Source organism: Notothenia rossii (assembly GCF_949606895.1).
Source record: "Notothenia rossii genome assembly, chromosome: 11".
NCBI classification, from domain to species: Eukaryota; Metazoa; Chordata; class Actinopteri; order Perciformes; family Nototheniidae; genus Notothenia; species Notothenia rossii.
In genome coordinates, this window is record NC_136910.1 from 27,127,427 (window position 1) to 27,141,758 (window position 14,332).

At 44.8% G+C, this 14,332-nt stretch overlaps 1 protein-coding gene across 5 annotated transcripts in view; it reads left to right on the plus strand.

Moving 5' to 3' along the window:
• ryr2a (ryanodine receptor 2a (cardiac)) overlaps positions 1 to 14,332 on the plus strand; it is a 291,199-nt gene that overhangs the window by 243,003 nt on the left and 33,864 nt on the right. For 3 of the 5 annotated variants that reach the window (XM_079658890.1, XM_079658889.1, XM_079658892.1), the window contains 6 exons: positions 210 to 289; positions 436 to 512; positions 1,521 to 1,594; positions 4,377 to 4,394; positions 7,863 to 7,943; positions 8,518 to 8,606. In XM_079658890.1, coding sequence (XP_079515016.1) covers positions 210 to 289; positions 436 to 512; positions 1,521 to 1,594; positions 4,377 to 4,394; positions 7,863 to 7,943; positions 8,518 to 8,606 — 419 coding nt within the window. The remainder of the gene's footprint in view (positions 1 to 209; positions 290 to 435; positions 513 to 1,520; positions 1,595 to 4,376; positions 4,395 to 7,862; positions 7,944 to 8,517; positions 8,607 to 14,332) is intronic. The other 2 variants (XM_079658891.1, XM_079658893.1) reach the window with 1 other exon arrangement.

Genomic DNA, 14,332 nt, shown 5'->3' on the forward strand with positions numbered 1-14,332 from the left:
GAACACATACAAATACTTTTTAACTAAATGTAAGGTACTGTAATTACATCATGTTAGAGCCATTTAATATTGAATATGTTTTAAGCATGTTTTAATTAAAAGGGGGGGGAAAGGATTCAACCAGGAGCTGTGAAAGACCCTGCACTGTGGTGGATGAAGGACTAATGTCCTTTTGTTTTCTGTGTGTGTGTTGTGTTCCTGTTCACCAGGTGAGATGGGGCCCATGGTGGCCTCCACTCTGAAGCTGGGCATAGCTATTCTCAACGGAGGAAACTCTACTGTACAGCAGGTACAGTGCTCAGTCATCTCTGTTTCTGACATTACCATTCTGCTGTTGGATCACAGAGTACTTCCAAACTGCCATAGTGTCTCCTGTCTGAAATAAAACTCAATCATCCCATTTTCCTCTGTGGTTTTTCTCTTTCTCTTTGATAGAAAATGTTGGATTACCTGAAAGACAAAAAGGATGTTGGCTTCTTTCAGAGTCTGGCTGGTTTGATGCAGTCATGCAGGTTACTGTGAATCACTCTTCCTCTTATTGAGAAAAATGACTGACCATGTATTCATAGCACAGGAGGGTTGGTTAATGGGTTCAGACTGTGTGTGGACTGACTGCAGAATCAGAAATCTTTATTTGGCCCACAGCAAAATAGCAAAATAATGAAATAAAAATAAAATAAGTACACAAGCTAGTCAACATGTAACATGTAGAAAAGTAGCATCAGGTCAAGATATTTATAAAGTGTAAAAGTAGTATCATAGCAAGATTATTGGTCAAACAACAGTCAAGTTTATTGAACTAAATATAGATAATAGATGAAACACTTGAGTTAATAATATATAATCTGTGTTCACTCCGATATGAAACTTAAGCGATGTTGAAATGTGTCATTGATTAGATGCAGCATCCAACAAATACAGAATAATATAATAATAAAATAATATTGGGGGAGGGATGAAACCCTCTTTAATGGTCACACATGCAGCGCCCGGGGAGCAATGGAAGTGAGGGGGGAAGGGGATTGTCCGGTGCCTTGCTCAAGGGCACCACGGCAGGGCAGGAGGTGAACTGGGACTTCTCCACGTAGAAGTCCACACTCCATTTTTAGTTCTGGTCGGGGACTTGAACCGGCGACCCTACGGCTCAGTCCAATCCCCTACTGACAGAGCCACTGCCGGACGGCCAGAAGATGCTCCCCATGAGCTTGCTTCAGAATCTAAGTTTCCCAGTGGAAACTGTTGGTACTGCCCACTGGAAAGTGCAGACAGGAAGTACTAAAAGCTGATTTAGCATGCCTATAATAGTTTATAACCGTGGCACTCAGTGTAGCACACAGTGTACTTCTTATATAATGCCTTTAATATGAGAGCAGCTTTCAAATGATGCATTGGGCAAAGGTGAAATTGGGTGTTTACGTACAGTTATTAACAGAACTATGCACAGCCACTGGTTGCAGGGGAGAAGGTCAGTGAATAGAGCACAGAACTAGAGTTTTACAACTCATTTGTCTTTGTTTCAGTGTTCTGGATCTAAATGCATTTGAGAGGCAGAACAAAGCAGAAGGACTGGGGATGGTGACAGAGGAGGGATCAGGTGAGCTTCTCTACAGGATGTTTGCACATCTTTCATTTAATGTTGCAATGGTTATAGCAATATAATGATTTATTTTGAGATTGTGGCTTATTGTTGATAATAAAATGTTTTCTTCACCAGGTATTTTAAGTTAAATGTAAGTTAAATTATTAAATACCACTTTAATTAGCCTAAGGATGTTTCATGTAAGCCTACCTACACAGAACTGCTTGCTGAAACAATAAGTCTCATAAAGGAATGCTAAAAGATAGCATAACCAATTCGTTTTTAAATCCATGTTATATCATAATTGTTTTGTGTTGTTGTCATCACTTAATTTGAGCAATTGGTTCATTTATTAAAAGTGGTAATGCAGTTATACCTATTTTTTAAATGCATTATCAGGTATGATTTCCCAGTCACATGTATATGTGCTTATGATTTGCATGTTGCATTTTTCTGTCATGTTTTCTGTATGTTCACAATCATACTTTAGATGGCAAACTGAATTTTCAAGATTTTACTCAAATTCTCCCTTTTTTCACTATTTATAAGTACTATACTGAAATATAGGCATAACCTACAAACACAATCACAAACTACTGGATAAAAGTAGGAAGCCTTGAGGAATTGTTTTTGCAATGAGTGCTCTTAAAAAAACATTAAATGACCATCTGTGTGTTTAAATGATCCTGACATAACCCTTTGGTAAATGTAGGAGTAGCATGATGTTATCATTAGGGGTGCACCGAATGGGAAATTCTTGGCCGAAACCGATACCGAAAATAGGAAACAGTTGGCCGAAAACCGAATGCCGAAAGGCCGAAAATGATTAATATAAATATATATATATATAATGTATACATTTTTTTACCAATGTTGTTCAGCTGCCTGATTATGGAAAAATAAATGATTATGGCAAAACTTAACTTAAATAATAATCACTATTATGGGTCCATAAAACATTTATTCAGCACTTTTGAATGCATACAGTACATTCATTCCAAGTCAAGTGCATTTTCTTTTCTCTGTAGGATAACTACAACAAAGTGCATTCAGAACAAAGTCAAGGTGCTTTAAAACTACATAAACATCTAGGCCAGTAGGCCTACAACAAAATAGTGTAAATAAAGACTGTAACAGCCAGGCCTTCAACAACAACAAATGCACCTATAAGTGCATGCATACAAATGTGCAAACTGGATAAATCCACATGAATGTAACTATTTACAAATGAAATTACAATTCAATTTCAAGAATCTGTAAATAAGGCTGTCTGTCCTCATAAGCAAAGTAGTAAACATTGTATAAAGATACATAAAGTGAAAACTGGATACAAAATCCACAATCAATTACAAATTAAATTACAATTTCAAGAATCTGCAAATAAGGTGGTCTGTCCTCATGAGCAATGTAAACAACATTGTATCATTTCGATACCGAAAGTACAATATATTGAACACTGTGCTGCTGTCATTTCCCCCTAATGATAACCTGAGATGGTGAATTATAACTCACAATGAAAATTGTTCAGGAAAGTGGGTATAGAGTGGACATGTAGAACTAGATAAGCTTATGATAAGCCAGCCTTGTCTACTTATTAAGGAAAAGTGGGAGGTTCTTTTTAATGAACAGTAGCTTCTCTGATTTATCAGCCATAAGTCTGCTCCTCTTCTCATCAAGCACATGAGAGGCAGCGCTGAACAGTCTCTCGCTGTCAGTGCTTGTGATTTGATCTTACTCCGCATATTTGTCCGGGTGTTTTGATTTCAAGTGGTGGAGTAATCCCGAAGTGGTGAAAGTCTTTGCAGTTACACCCCCTCGAGAAATGTCAGCTGAACACGTTTTACAAATCGCAATCCGCGCCTCTTTCTCTGATATTTTTAAATATCTCCAAGCGCCAGACATGTTGGCTGTGAGCCAGCCGCGAGCATGGTCGCGCGCTGTACTTGTCGCCGCGTTTTGATTACGTCATCACAACAACATGTTAGCTTACCAACGTAACCCTGCTCTCTGACATTCGGTGATATTTTTTCGGTGCTAGAACCCTTTCGGCCGAAAGGGCCTTTTTAACCATTTTCGGCCGATAATTTTCGGCAGCCGAATATTCGGTGCATCCCTAGTTATCATAGCAACATTAAACCTCTCAGGGAGGAAATCAGTTCATTGTTAGGAGCTCAATTCTGCACTACAAAGTGTGAAACAAGAGAACAAGTCAAACCTGGTATCTCAGAAACATAAAGCGAATAATTTCCAAACGTAAACCACAACGGCCTGTTTTTCTACCCTAAACCAAAACCAATGTTTACCATTGAGTTGTCCCACACTTTTCAAGTCCCCAACAAAACCCAATTTATTTTTTAAGGCATAAACTTAAGACCCATAAATCCTGAAACGTATTTATTTGTATCATTACTGCATCTATTTCAGCATACAGAAATAGCACAAATTATGTTTTTCTATTAATAATTTCCTCAATATAATTAGTAAATACTTAGTATTCATACTGAGGCCCTATTAACTTAAACATTTTTACCATGCACTTTCACAATCAATTAAAAAAAGGATGAGGGAAAAACGTTTTTATCTTGGTTATATATTTGTTATTTTGTAAGACGTCTCTTAAGACATTTACTGAGCTTTACGGATTCCATGTTGACCAAACAACTGAATCCGGAGTTATTTAAACTCTTTTTCCTATATGTAATCTTTTTCTTTGTTTCTTACTTTGTTTCTCTCTTTCTTTCTTCCCCCTGTTTTCCTTTTCTCATTTTGGTTTATTGCACTTTCTTCCCCTCCTCAGTCATCACTCATGAGCGTGGTAATTATGCCTTCTGCCATTTCCTTGTGTGTTGGTTGGTCTCTCGCTCCCTCTCCTCCTGTGGTGGGTCAGATGTTGTGTCAGTTCTGTCCAGGTCTGTTCTGTTTATACTTTTTAAAGTCTTTGTCAAATCATTCTCTTTGACATCAAGGAAACAGATGATGAACATAATAAATGTCAAGTAGATTAAAACAATCCAGACTCCCTCTCAGGATTTGTACAGTATCTGGCACATTCTTAATATTACTGATATTTCCTATCCTTCACCCACTCTTGGTCATGTAGTCAACCTAAAGTCTTGTTGTGTTGTCCTAGTATAGGAGATGGTTATTGTGCTGGTTGTTCTTTGTTGTGAAGTGTACTACCCATCTGTGTCCTCTGCCTCTCTCTCTGTCATTTCCTGTCTCCCTATATTAGGACTGCAATATATACAGAAAAGCCCCAATCAGGCAAATATAAGTTCCTTATAGTAAATTAAAGCTGCACTCATCATTACACCTGTTGTAGTGGCTGTGAATCATTTTGTTAAATCTGTGAGCGCCTCACAACGTAGATGCAGTCTATCCTGTCTGAAGCACAATGATGCTGATAACATTTCAAATGGGTGAGACATTGGCTCATGAGTTGTCAAAGTGCTTTGAATAGTTGCAAATAACAGAAACACGTTAAATGAAGGCAGTTTATTTACTATTTAGCTATTCAATTGTGTTGTCAATACACTTACTATTACAGATTCGTACGGTGGCCGACAAATGCAAACGCGCTTCAACGGCCCAAAAAATGTCCATTAGGAGAAGCACACTGCAGCTTCAAAAACAATTCAAATATAAAGACATCAATGTGCCTCAACACCTGCAACTGAAGAAACGCACATGCAGTATTTGGAAAACATCCACCAACTGGACGAAACATGCGCAGCGTTTACTAAAAGCGCTGCATAAACAAAACACTACAAATAAAAAATGCAGCACTTAAAAAACGCTGCAAGAACACGACGGAACCCTAGCCAACTTAATCAGAAGGAACATCCGGTGAAATTGTTCAAATGAGTAGATAAAACTTATGTTTTAGGTATGTTTCCAACAACAATGGCTGTTGACCAACATTATAATCCCCAAATGTCAACATGAACTCTGGTCCCAGCTGTGTGCATCACTTTTTAGTGTCCCCTTGAAACAGTTTCCGTTGTTTTTTTGAGCTTTTGCAGCTTTTTTTATTTGCAGCGCGTTTAGTAAAGGATGCAAATTTTTTGGTAAAGATGTACCTTCATATGCATGTGTTTTGGCACATACACAACAGTGTAATGTTAAAAAACATATATTCTCTCTGAAAGAGGTTAAGTATTTCATATAAAGGTTAGTCTTCAAATAACAAACTGAAATTGCCAGGCGGTACGCCCCTGCTTGTTTCTCACCTCTACATCAATTTAGTTCTGTCCACCTCTCCTGCTCTTCTCTCTGTGTGTTGCACTCTGGACTTTAACTTGGCCATGCTGCTGTAAGTGGAGGGGGGGGGGGACTCTGATCTGCTCTAATTCCTTCCTCCTTCTCTGTTTACTGGCTGACCTGTGGTCTGTAGTCAGTGTGTCCTTCATGACTGTTTTTGCTTAAGTGGGGATATTTTATTAGAATACCGCCCTTCTTTTTTCACGATTTGACTTATTTCTGACTTCAGTATTGTATTTTGAACTCATGATTTTGTTGTTGTTGTACTCAAGCATTAAACTGTGTACAGTTTTACAACCTTTTGTTTTAAATGGACTAGAAGAAATTGAATGCACTATTTATTGTACACCACATCTATAGCTTGTCATTTAATCTAATCCTATTTATAATCCCTATACCAAGAGCAGAGTGTGGCCTGGTACCTGGACAGGTGCCAGTCTGCCTCCTGGGCACAGCCAGGTGCCCTAGAGCAAAGCACTGAACCACCACACTGTTTCAGAGCGCTGTATAGTAGCTGTCCACTGCTCCTTATACTAGGATGGGTTACATGCACAGTTTGAATTTCACTGTGTTATGTGTACATGTGTGACGATAGTTTAAATCCCTATTTACATTTCATCCATTCCATTAAAGGTGCAATGTGTAAATTATGCCAGAATAAAAAAATGTAACCAACATTATTAAAGACATGCTGACTTTATGTTGAAGATGTCTACGTATTGTGTTGCAGAAGTGAAGTCAGCATGCTGGCTGATTAGCTTGTAATACAACTTGTTCAGCACTTCCTAACCCCTGTCTGTCCTCAGATCAGAGGAACAAGTAGAGCTGCCGAACTTGTAGATCCATGATCACTGCAAGTGTGATTGCTTGTTTGGATTGAATCCAAAGTGTCAGAAAACGACTCACACCCCCGCCTTGTTCCCACAACTATTAGGAATTTCCATTAGACACTGGTGGCTCAGAACTACACATTGCACCTTTACAAATCATATTAATACGTTTTGTCTGGTCGCGTCATTTTTTTCAACTGTGGAATATGTAATTCCCTTCATTTGGTCTACCACTGTGTTGGGAATGAGCCTGAAAGAGCCCTTCTTGAATTCTGACATATGTAAGTAGATGCAGTCAGATCTATTTTTTTTATTTTAAGAGGCCATAAGAAAAGACAGCAATAAGGTCATAACTGTTGACAATTATTAAGACGTATCTCTCTCATCCTGGTGGGAGTCATTGTAGAAAATGTAAAAGAAAACCCTTTCAGTCTTGTTCCACACCTCCAGATTTTCCTCTTTCAGCCCAGTCCAGTCTGTTGTCATATTGTATCAACGTAATCTGTTAATGTTTCTGTTATGTTTAGTGTCTCATCTAACTTTCTCTGACCTTCTTTCCTTTTGCATTTCTTGGTTCAAAGCAGCATTTTGGTGTGGTCAGGGCAGCTGTCCTCAATGTGTCTGTAATGTTTTCAGATATTACAATAGAAGCAGCAACCTACAGACTTTCTTTATTAAACCAAACCAGCAACATCCGGTCCTGACTGTAAAATGCTGCATCTTAAAAACCAAACCACTTCAGTCCAAGTGTGTGTGTGTGTGTGTGTGTGTGTGTGTGTGGTCTGGATTTGTGTATTATGCCTCCACATTTCACTGACTGAAAGAAGACACTGAATATTTCCTGACATTAGCTCCATCTCTTTTTAACACTTCTTCACTCTCCATCTTCTTGTGGTGTGTCTCTCATACATGTCGTCTGCTTTTGTCGGCCCTGTTCTCTGACCTTCTTTGTGTGTGTGTGTGTGTGTGTGTGTGTGTGTGTGTGTGTGTGTGTGTGTGTGTGTGTGTGTGTGTGTGTGTGTGTGTGTGTGTGTGTGTGTGTGTGTGTGTGTGTGTGTGTGTGTGTGTGTGTGTGTGTTTTCATGTGTGGTTGCACGTGCCTGTGTTTTTGTGTGTGCATACCTGCGTATGTGCTCGTGCGTGTGTGTGTGTGTGTGTGTGTGTGTGTGTGTGTGTTTCTTCTCTCCGGCCAGGTGAGAAGGTCATGCAGGATGATGAGTTCACCTGTGACCTTTTCCGCTTCCTGCAGCTGCTCTGTGAAGGGCACAACTCAGGTGTGTGTGCACGTCTCTGTTTCTGATGCCATCTACATGTATTGCTAATATGCAGTAAATCTCTTCATGCTGATGGGTGCTTGAGGCTTTAACTTGTCAGATAGTGTCTATTCAAATGGTGTTAAGTTGAGTTAAGTTAATGAAATATAATAAGTAAAAAATTAGCAATGAAAGGATGAAAAAGTGCTGCATTTACGAAAAACTCCCTCAATGTGCATGGTCATTGTGTGGTGTTGATCCAAGCCATGTGGTTCTTTGAGAAAGACAATCTATTTTCTATCTTTTTTTCTTGTAAAATGTATTAAAAAAAAATCATCTGGTTTCCAGCTCAGATAGTAAGCAGCTGAGCTGAAACAATAAACTGATATTTCCCCACTTAGATTCTGCGACATGTCAAAGAACTTACTAAGAACATAACCTCTTATATTTGTTATTCTACAAGCTTACCTCTATTTGAATTTCATTCTGATGACCGAGGTATTACTTAAGAAGTCATACAATCGTTGACAGAAAGGCTACCAACTCTTTGTTGATTTCAACACGATATGTGCAAAATTGCTATCTTTTATTTCAGACTTCCAGAACTACTTAAGGACGCAAATAGGGAACAACACGACTGTCAACATCATCATCTCTACTGTCGACTACCTCCTCAGAGTACAGGTCAGCTGTTCACTTATACTGATTCATACAGATCACATATTTATCATATAGACAAAATAAATCCTGTTAAGTTGGATTTTAGATTTTACTGATTGCTTTTAGTTCAGTAGGAAGTTGAGCAATACAACCAACGATAGTTACAGCTGTAACTACGGTTCTATGAGTCCCGGATGACCGCCAGAGGCGGTGCTTTAAGCACTGGATATGTCCATCGCGCGCATGCGCAGCTCAAGTACCAATAACAACAAAGTCACCTGTGACCCACGTGACACCGGCTATATCAGCTGGTGTCGTCAGAGGATCTCTTCCCAGAATCTTCTCGCAAGCACACAAGAATTCTGAGTGACAGGAAACTCTGGCCGTCATCCGGGACTCATACTGTAGAACCGTAGTTACAGCCGTAACTATCGTTCTATTTCGTCCCTACCGACCGCCAGAGGTGGTGCTTTAAGCACTGGATGACTTAGACCAACAATGTCATGAAGAATCCAAGCCCTTGCTCACCACTGGAAGCAGTGGAGCTCGGCAAAAAGACCACGCCCCAAGAATGGGGAGTGGCGACATTGACCTTATGACAACTGGAGAATGTGCCAGAAGACACCCACGACGCCGCGGTGCAGATGGTCTCCAGGGGCACCACCCTCAGGGCAGCCCAAGATGTTGAGATGCTCCTTGTAGAGTGGTATCTCAGCCCGATGGCAGGGGGTGGCCACTGGCCCCGTAAGCCTGTGAGATGGTATCGACAACCCAGTGGGGCAGCCACTGGTTAGAGGGCATAACCTCCTTTAGTTCCGCCAGGGCAAAATCAAGAGTTGCTCCTACTGCCGTATACAGGCAGTAGCCTTGATATACGCCCTTTGGGCACCCCCAGGGTACAGCAATTTCGACGTGCCGTACTCCTGAATGTCAAAGCGTGCAAGCTGGGCAGGCTGATTGAAGTGGGTTTGTGGAAGGACCTCGGACAGGAATGCCACATTTGCCCAAAGGTCAACGCCTGAGAGTCCCACCTCGGGCATGTATCGTTTATGGAGAGGACATGCAACTCCCCGACTCGCTTCCCTGAGGCTATGGCAAGCAGAAATGCTGCCTTTGTGGGCAGCCACCTAAGCCCCACCTGGGCCAGGGGCTCGAAGGGAGGAGATGATAGGGCATCCGGAGCCCTCGGGGTGCTAGGGGGATGCTGCCGTAAAGCCCCTCTCATAAAGAGGGACACCGACCTGTGGCACCCCGCCGTCGACCCGAACATGTCGGGCAGAAATAGCAGCCACATAAATTCAGAGTGGAGTGAGAACATCCACTATCTAGAAGGGACTGTTGTCTAAGCAACAACGTACATGCTGTCCCCAAGGAACACGTACATTCTTGCCCCCCAGTTGGGGTAGAAAGTGCTTGAGTGCAAGCTGCACAGCCCGAAGCTCTAGCACGTTGACCTGGCGCGCACCCTCCTGGGCAGACCGCTGACCCTGAACGGTCCTGCCCTGCCGCACTGCACCCCACCCTGAGAGACATGCACCTATGGTGATGGTCTCCTGTCGGGATGGGATGGCGCCCATGGGCACACCCATTAGGAAATAGGCCCTGCCCCTCCAGCGTGACAGAGAGTAGAGGCAATGCTGCGACGCCCTGACTTCCCTGCGCCTGTGCCACTTGGCGTCCAAGTGAAGGCTGTTCAGCCACATCTGCATGGGGCGCAACGACAGCGGGCCTAAGGGCCCAGCGGCCGAGGCAGCCGCCAGTCTGCCCAAGGGCCGGAGGAACTGAATATAAGACACCATCTTGCCCGGCCCACTTGGAAGTAGGCATCCCTCAATTCCACGGTTGAGAACCACTCCACCTGTGCAGTGGTCAGCATATAGAATGGCAGCACCTTCAGGAATCTGTTGATTCCTCTGAGGTCCAAGATCGGGCAAAATCCGCCGACTTTCTTGCTCACGAGAAAGTACGCAAAGTAGAACCCCCTGGGCTAAGCAGAGGGTCTTACTGGCTCGATTGCGTCCTTGGACAGAAGGACGGACAACTCTTGGGCCAGAGCTAGGGCCCCTGCCGGATCGCTGACGACAATTAGACCTAGCCGAAGGCTAGGGGCCGGAGCTGCGGTCTGTACCCCTGGGTTAACATAAAAATCACCCAAGGGCCGGAAGTACAGACCGCCCAGTAACTGAGCTGCTGCTGGGAAAGCAGCCGATGACCGCCCCCGGGATTTCAGGGCCTAGCCCCCCCGGCCCCTGGAGCCCCTTGGGGGGCGCCGGTAAGGCTCTGGGGCACGAGGCCGCCTGGAAGGCGGGCGACCTGGGGCACGAAAGTCATTGGGAGGCGGTTGAATGGGCCGCTAAAGACCTCTGCAGACCACCCCTGTAGTGCGGCTGCTAGAGCGGCCCCTGGGCCTGCTGGGAGTGGGCACAGGTCTGCGAAGACCCGAGAGCTGCTGCCTGGTCTGTCTTGGGCAGAACGCTCCAGTGCCTCCAGGGCAGCTGACCCAAACAGCTCCCCTGGCACGCTACGGAGGACTTTCCTACATGCCTCCGTTAGTGGTGACTGGGCCAGCCAAACCTGGCGACGAGTCTGTACCAGCGACAAGGCGTCCTCAGACAGAGGTGCGTCATCCGAAGGAGGTGCGTCAGCCGAAGGAGGTGCGTCAGCCGAAGGAGGTGCGCCAACCGAAGGAGGGGCTAGCACCCCCTACACCGGGCCCAGGCTGAAGGGCCAAGAGGCGACTTCATCATGCCCCTATCGGCAGCTAGCCAATCCACTTTAGAGGACAGCCTGTTTCTAGTCCTTCTATTGGGGGAAGCACCCATAGCCATCGCTCCCTCAAGTCGCCGGGAACGGCCGAATTGATCTGGAGGAGGATGTGACAAGGAGAGGTGTCTGTTGGCTACTGCCAGACGTTCCACCTCAGTGATTCTAGCCACTCTGAGCACCCGAGGCATGCAGCAACAGCTCATGCAGGTGTTAACTGTGAGAACCTCCCTCAGATGCTCAAATGTCATCCCCACTGACCGCCAGAGGCGGCCGAGGCAGAAGGGGCAGCGGTCATGGCCGTCCTCGGGCTCCAGAGAAGCCATACAGGCGCTACATGAATGAGCCATTCTGTTGGTAGCCAGATGCAGCGTAGCCGGGAGCGGGTGCGGGAACACAGCCTTCACCGGCTACCTGCTTAATGGAAAGAGAAGAGCGTTGCTGCTACTCGCCGAACCGAAAGAGGGATGTATTTACACCCACGTTACCGGCAGAGGGAGCGGGAGCGAGAGCACTGCCTTCACCTGGCTGGATTAATAAACACGGCAGTTCAGCGTCTACCAGGAGCGGGGGCGAGAACACTGCCTTCACTGGTTGAGTTAGAGACGAATGCCAGATGCAGCGTAACTGGGAGCGGGTGCGGGAACACAGCCTTCACCAGCTACCTGCTTAACGGAAAAACAAGGCAGTTCTGCGTCTACCAGGAGCGGCGGCGAGAGCACTGCCTTCACTGGTTGAGTTAGAGACGAATGCCAGATGCAGCGTAACCGGGAGCGGGTGCGGGAACACAGCTTTCACCGGATACCTGCTTAACGGAAAAACTAGGCAGTTCGGCGTCTACCAGGAGCGGGGACGAGAACGGCCTTCACTGGTTGAGTTAGAGACAAATGCCAGATGCAGCGTAACCGGGAGCGGCTGCGGGAACACAGCCTTCACCAGCTACCTGCTTAACGGAAAAACAAGGCAGTTCAGCGTCTACCAGGAGCGGGGGTGAAAACACTGCCTTCACTGGTTGAGTTGGAGACGAATGCCAGATGCAGCGTAACCGGGAGCGGGTGCGGGAACACAGCTTTCACCGGCTACCTGCCTAACGGAAAAACAAGGCAGTTTGGCGTCTACCAGGAGCGGGGACGAGAACGGCCTTCACTGGTTGAGTTAGAGACAAATGCCAGATGCAGCGTAACCGGGAGCGGGTGCGGGAACACAGCCTTCACCAGCTACCTGCTTAACGGAAAAACAAGGCAGTTCAGCGCCTACCAGGAGCGGGGGGCGAGAACACTGCCTTCACTGGTTGAGTTAGAGACGAATGCCAGATGCAGCACTAACCGGGAGCGGGTGCGGGAACACAGCCTTCACCAGCTACCTGCTGTACGGGAAGAATAGAGCGGTGCTGCTACTCGCCGAACAGAAAAAGGGATTTAGCTACATCCGCATTACCGGCAGAGGGAGCGGGAGCGAGAGCACTGCCTTCACCTAGCTGGGTAAAATAAAGAAGCTTAACAGTACACGCAAGACGTTAGCCGAGCGGCTGCTGCTAACGATCAAGCGAGATCAAGTCAAATAACACATGTTTAAGACCAGATAACTAGCTTCTAAAGAAGAGAACAGCACAGAGCCGTAGTTACAGCAGTAACCATGGCCAGTGCTCACACGGCATATAACCATAGTTACAGTAGTAACTATGGCCAGTACTTACACGGCTTAGAACCGTAGTTACAGTAGTAACTATGGCCAGTACTTACATGGCTTAGAACCTTAGTTACAGTAGTAACTATGGCCAGTACTTACACAGCATAGAGCCTTAGTTACGGTATTGACTATGGCCAGTACTTGCACGGCTTGGAACCGTAGTTACAGTAGTAACTATGGCCAGTATTTACGGCTTAGAACCGTAGTTACAGTAGTAACTATGGCCAGTACTTACACCGCCTAGAGCCGTAGTTACGGTATTGACTATGGCCAGTACTTACGCGACTTGGAACCGTAGTTACAGTAGTAACTGTGGCCGGTGCCTAAAAGTGTCAGCCAAACGGCTGCACACTAGATAATATAATATTGGGAGGATGAAATCCTCTTTAATGGCCACACATGCAGAGCACACAGCACACTCAGTGAAGATTGTTCTCTGCATATCGTCCTAGTACTAGGAGTCTAGTACTAGGAGCAGTAATACAACGATATAGCGCTACTGCAATCAAACCCTATGTTACCGGGAGCGGGAGCCCTGCCCTCACCGGCTGAGTTAAATAATCAAGCTTAACAGCAAGGTGTTAGCCAAGCGGCTGCTGCTAACAATCAAGCGACCAAGTCAGAACACAAATGTTAAGACCAGATAATTAGCTTCTTTGAAATAGAAAGTACTTACCTTACTCTCTGCATCTAAACGAAAAACGGGTTTAAAATATGACACTATGGGCTTTCCATACTAAATTGAATGAGGGACGCAGCCATGGGCGTCGCAGCCATAATATGAGGGTGGGACAAGTCCCCCCCACTTTTTGAAATGATTGGTTTAGACCCCCCCACTTTTACCATGTGGAAAGTCCGTGAATCGGTACTTTGTAGAGCGCTGTGTCAGTGCTTCACCATCAAATCCATTCCACTTGCTTATTGAGAGAATGCAATCAATGAAACTCCGTACCATGTTTTCACTGCTACTTTGTGCCAAAGCAGATTCTCCCATAGCGCGCATGTTCAAGGAGTGTTGTCATAGTTGGACAGCTCAGATCTGTTGTATGAAGCAATGCCGGTAGCGGAGGTTAGGCACACACACCAAATGTTCAGGACATTGTTCATCAGTGTTGGGACTAACGCGTTACAAACTAACGCGTTACTGTAAGGCAACTACCTTTTGCGGTAACTAATAACGTTACTAGTTACCTATTCCCATTCAGTAACGCTGTTATAGTTACTGTGATTTAAATGGGTGTGTTACTGCCTTACATTATTATGTGATCCAACTGAACCGAATCCCCCTGCGGATGTAA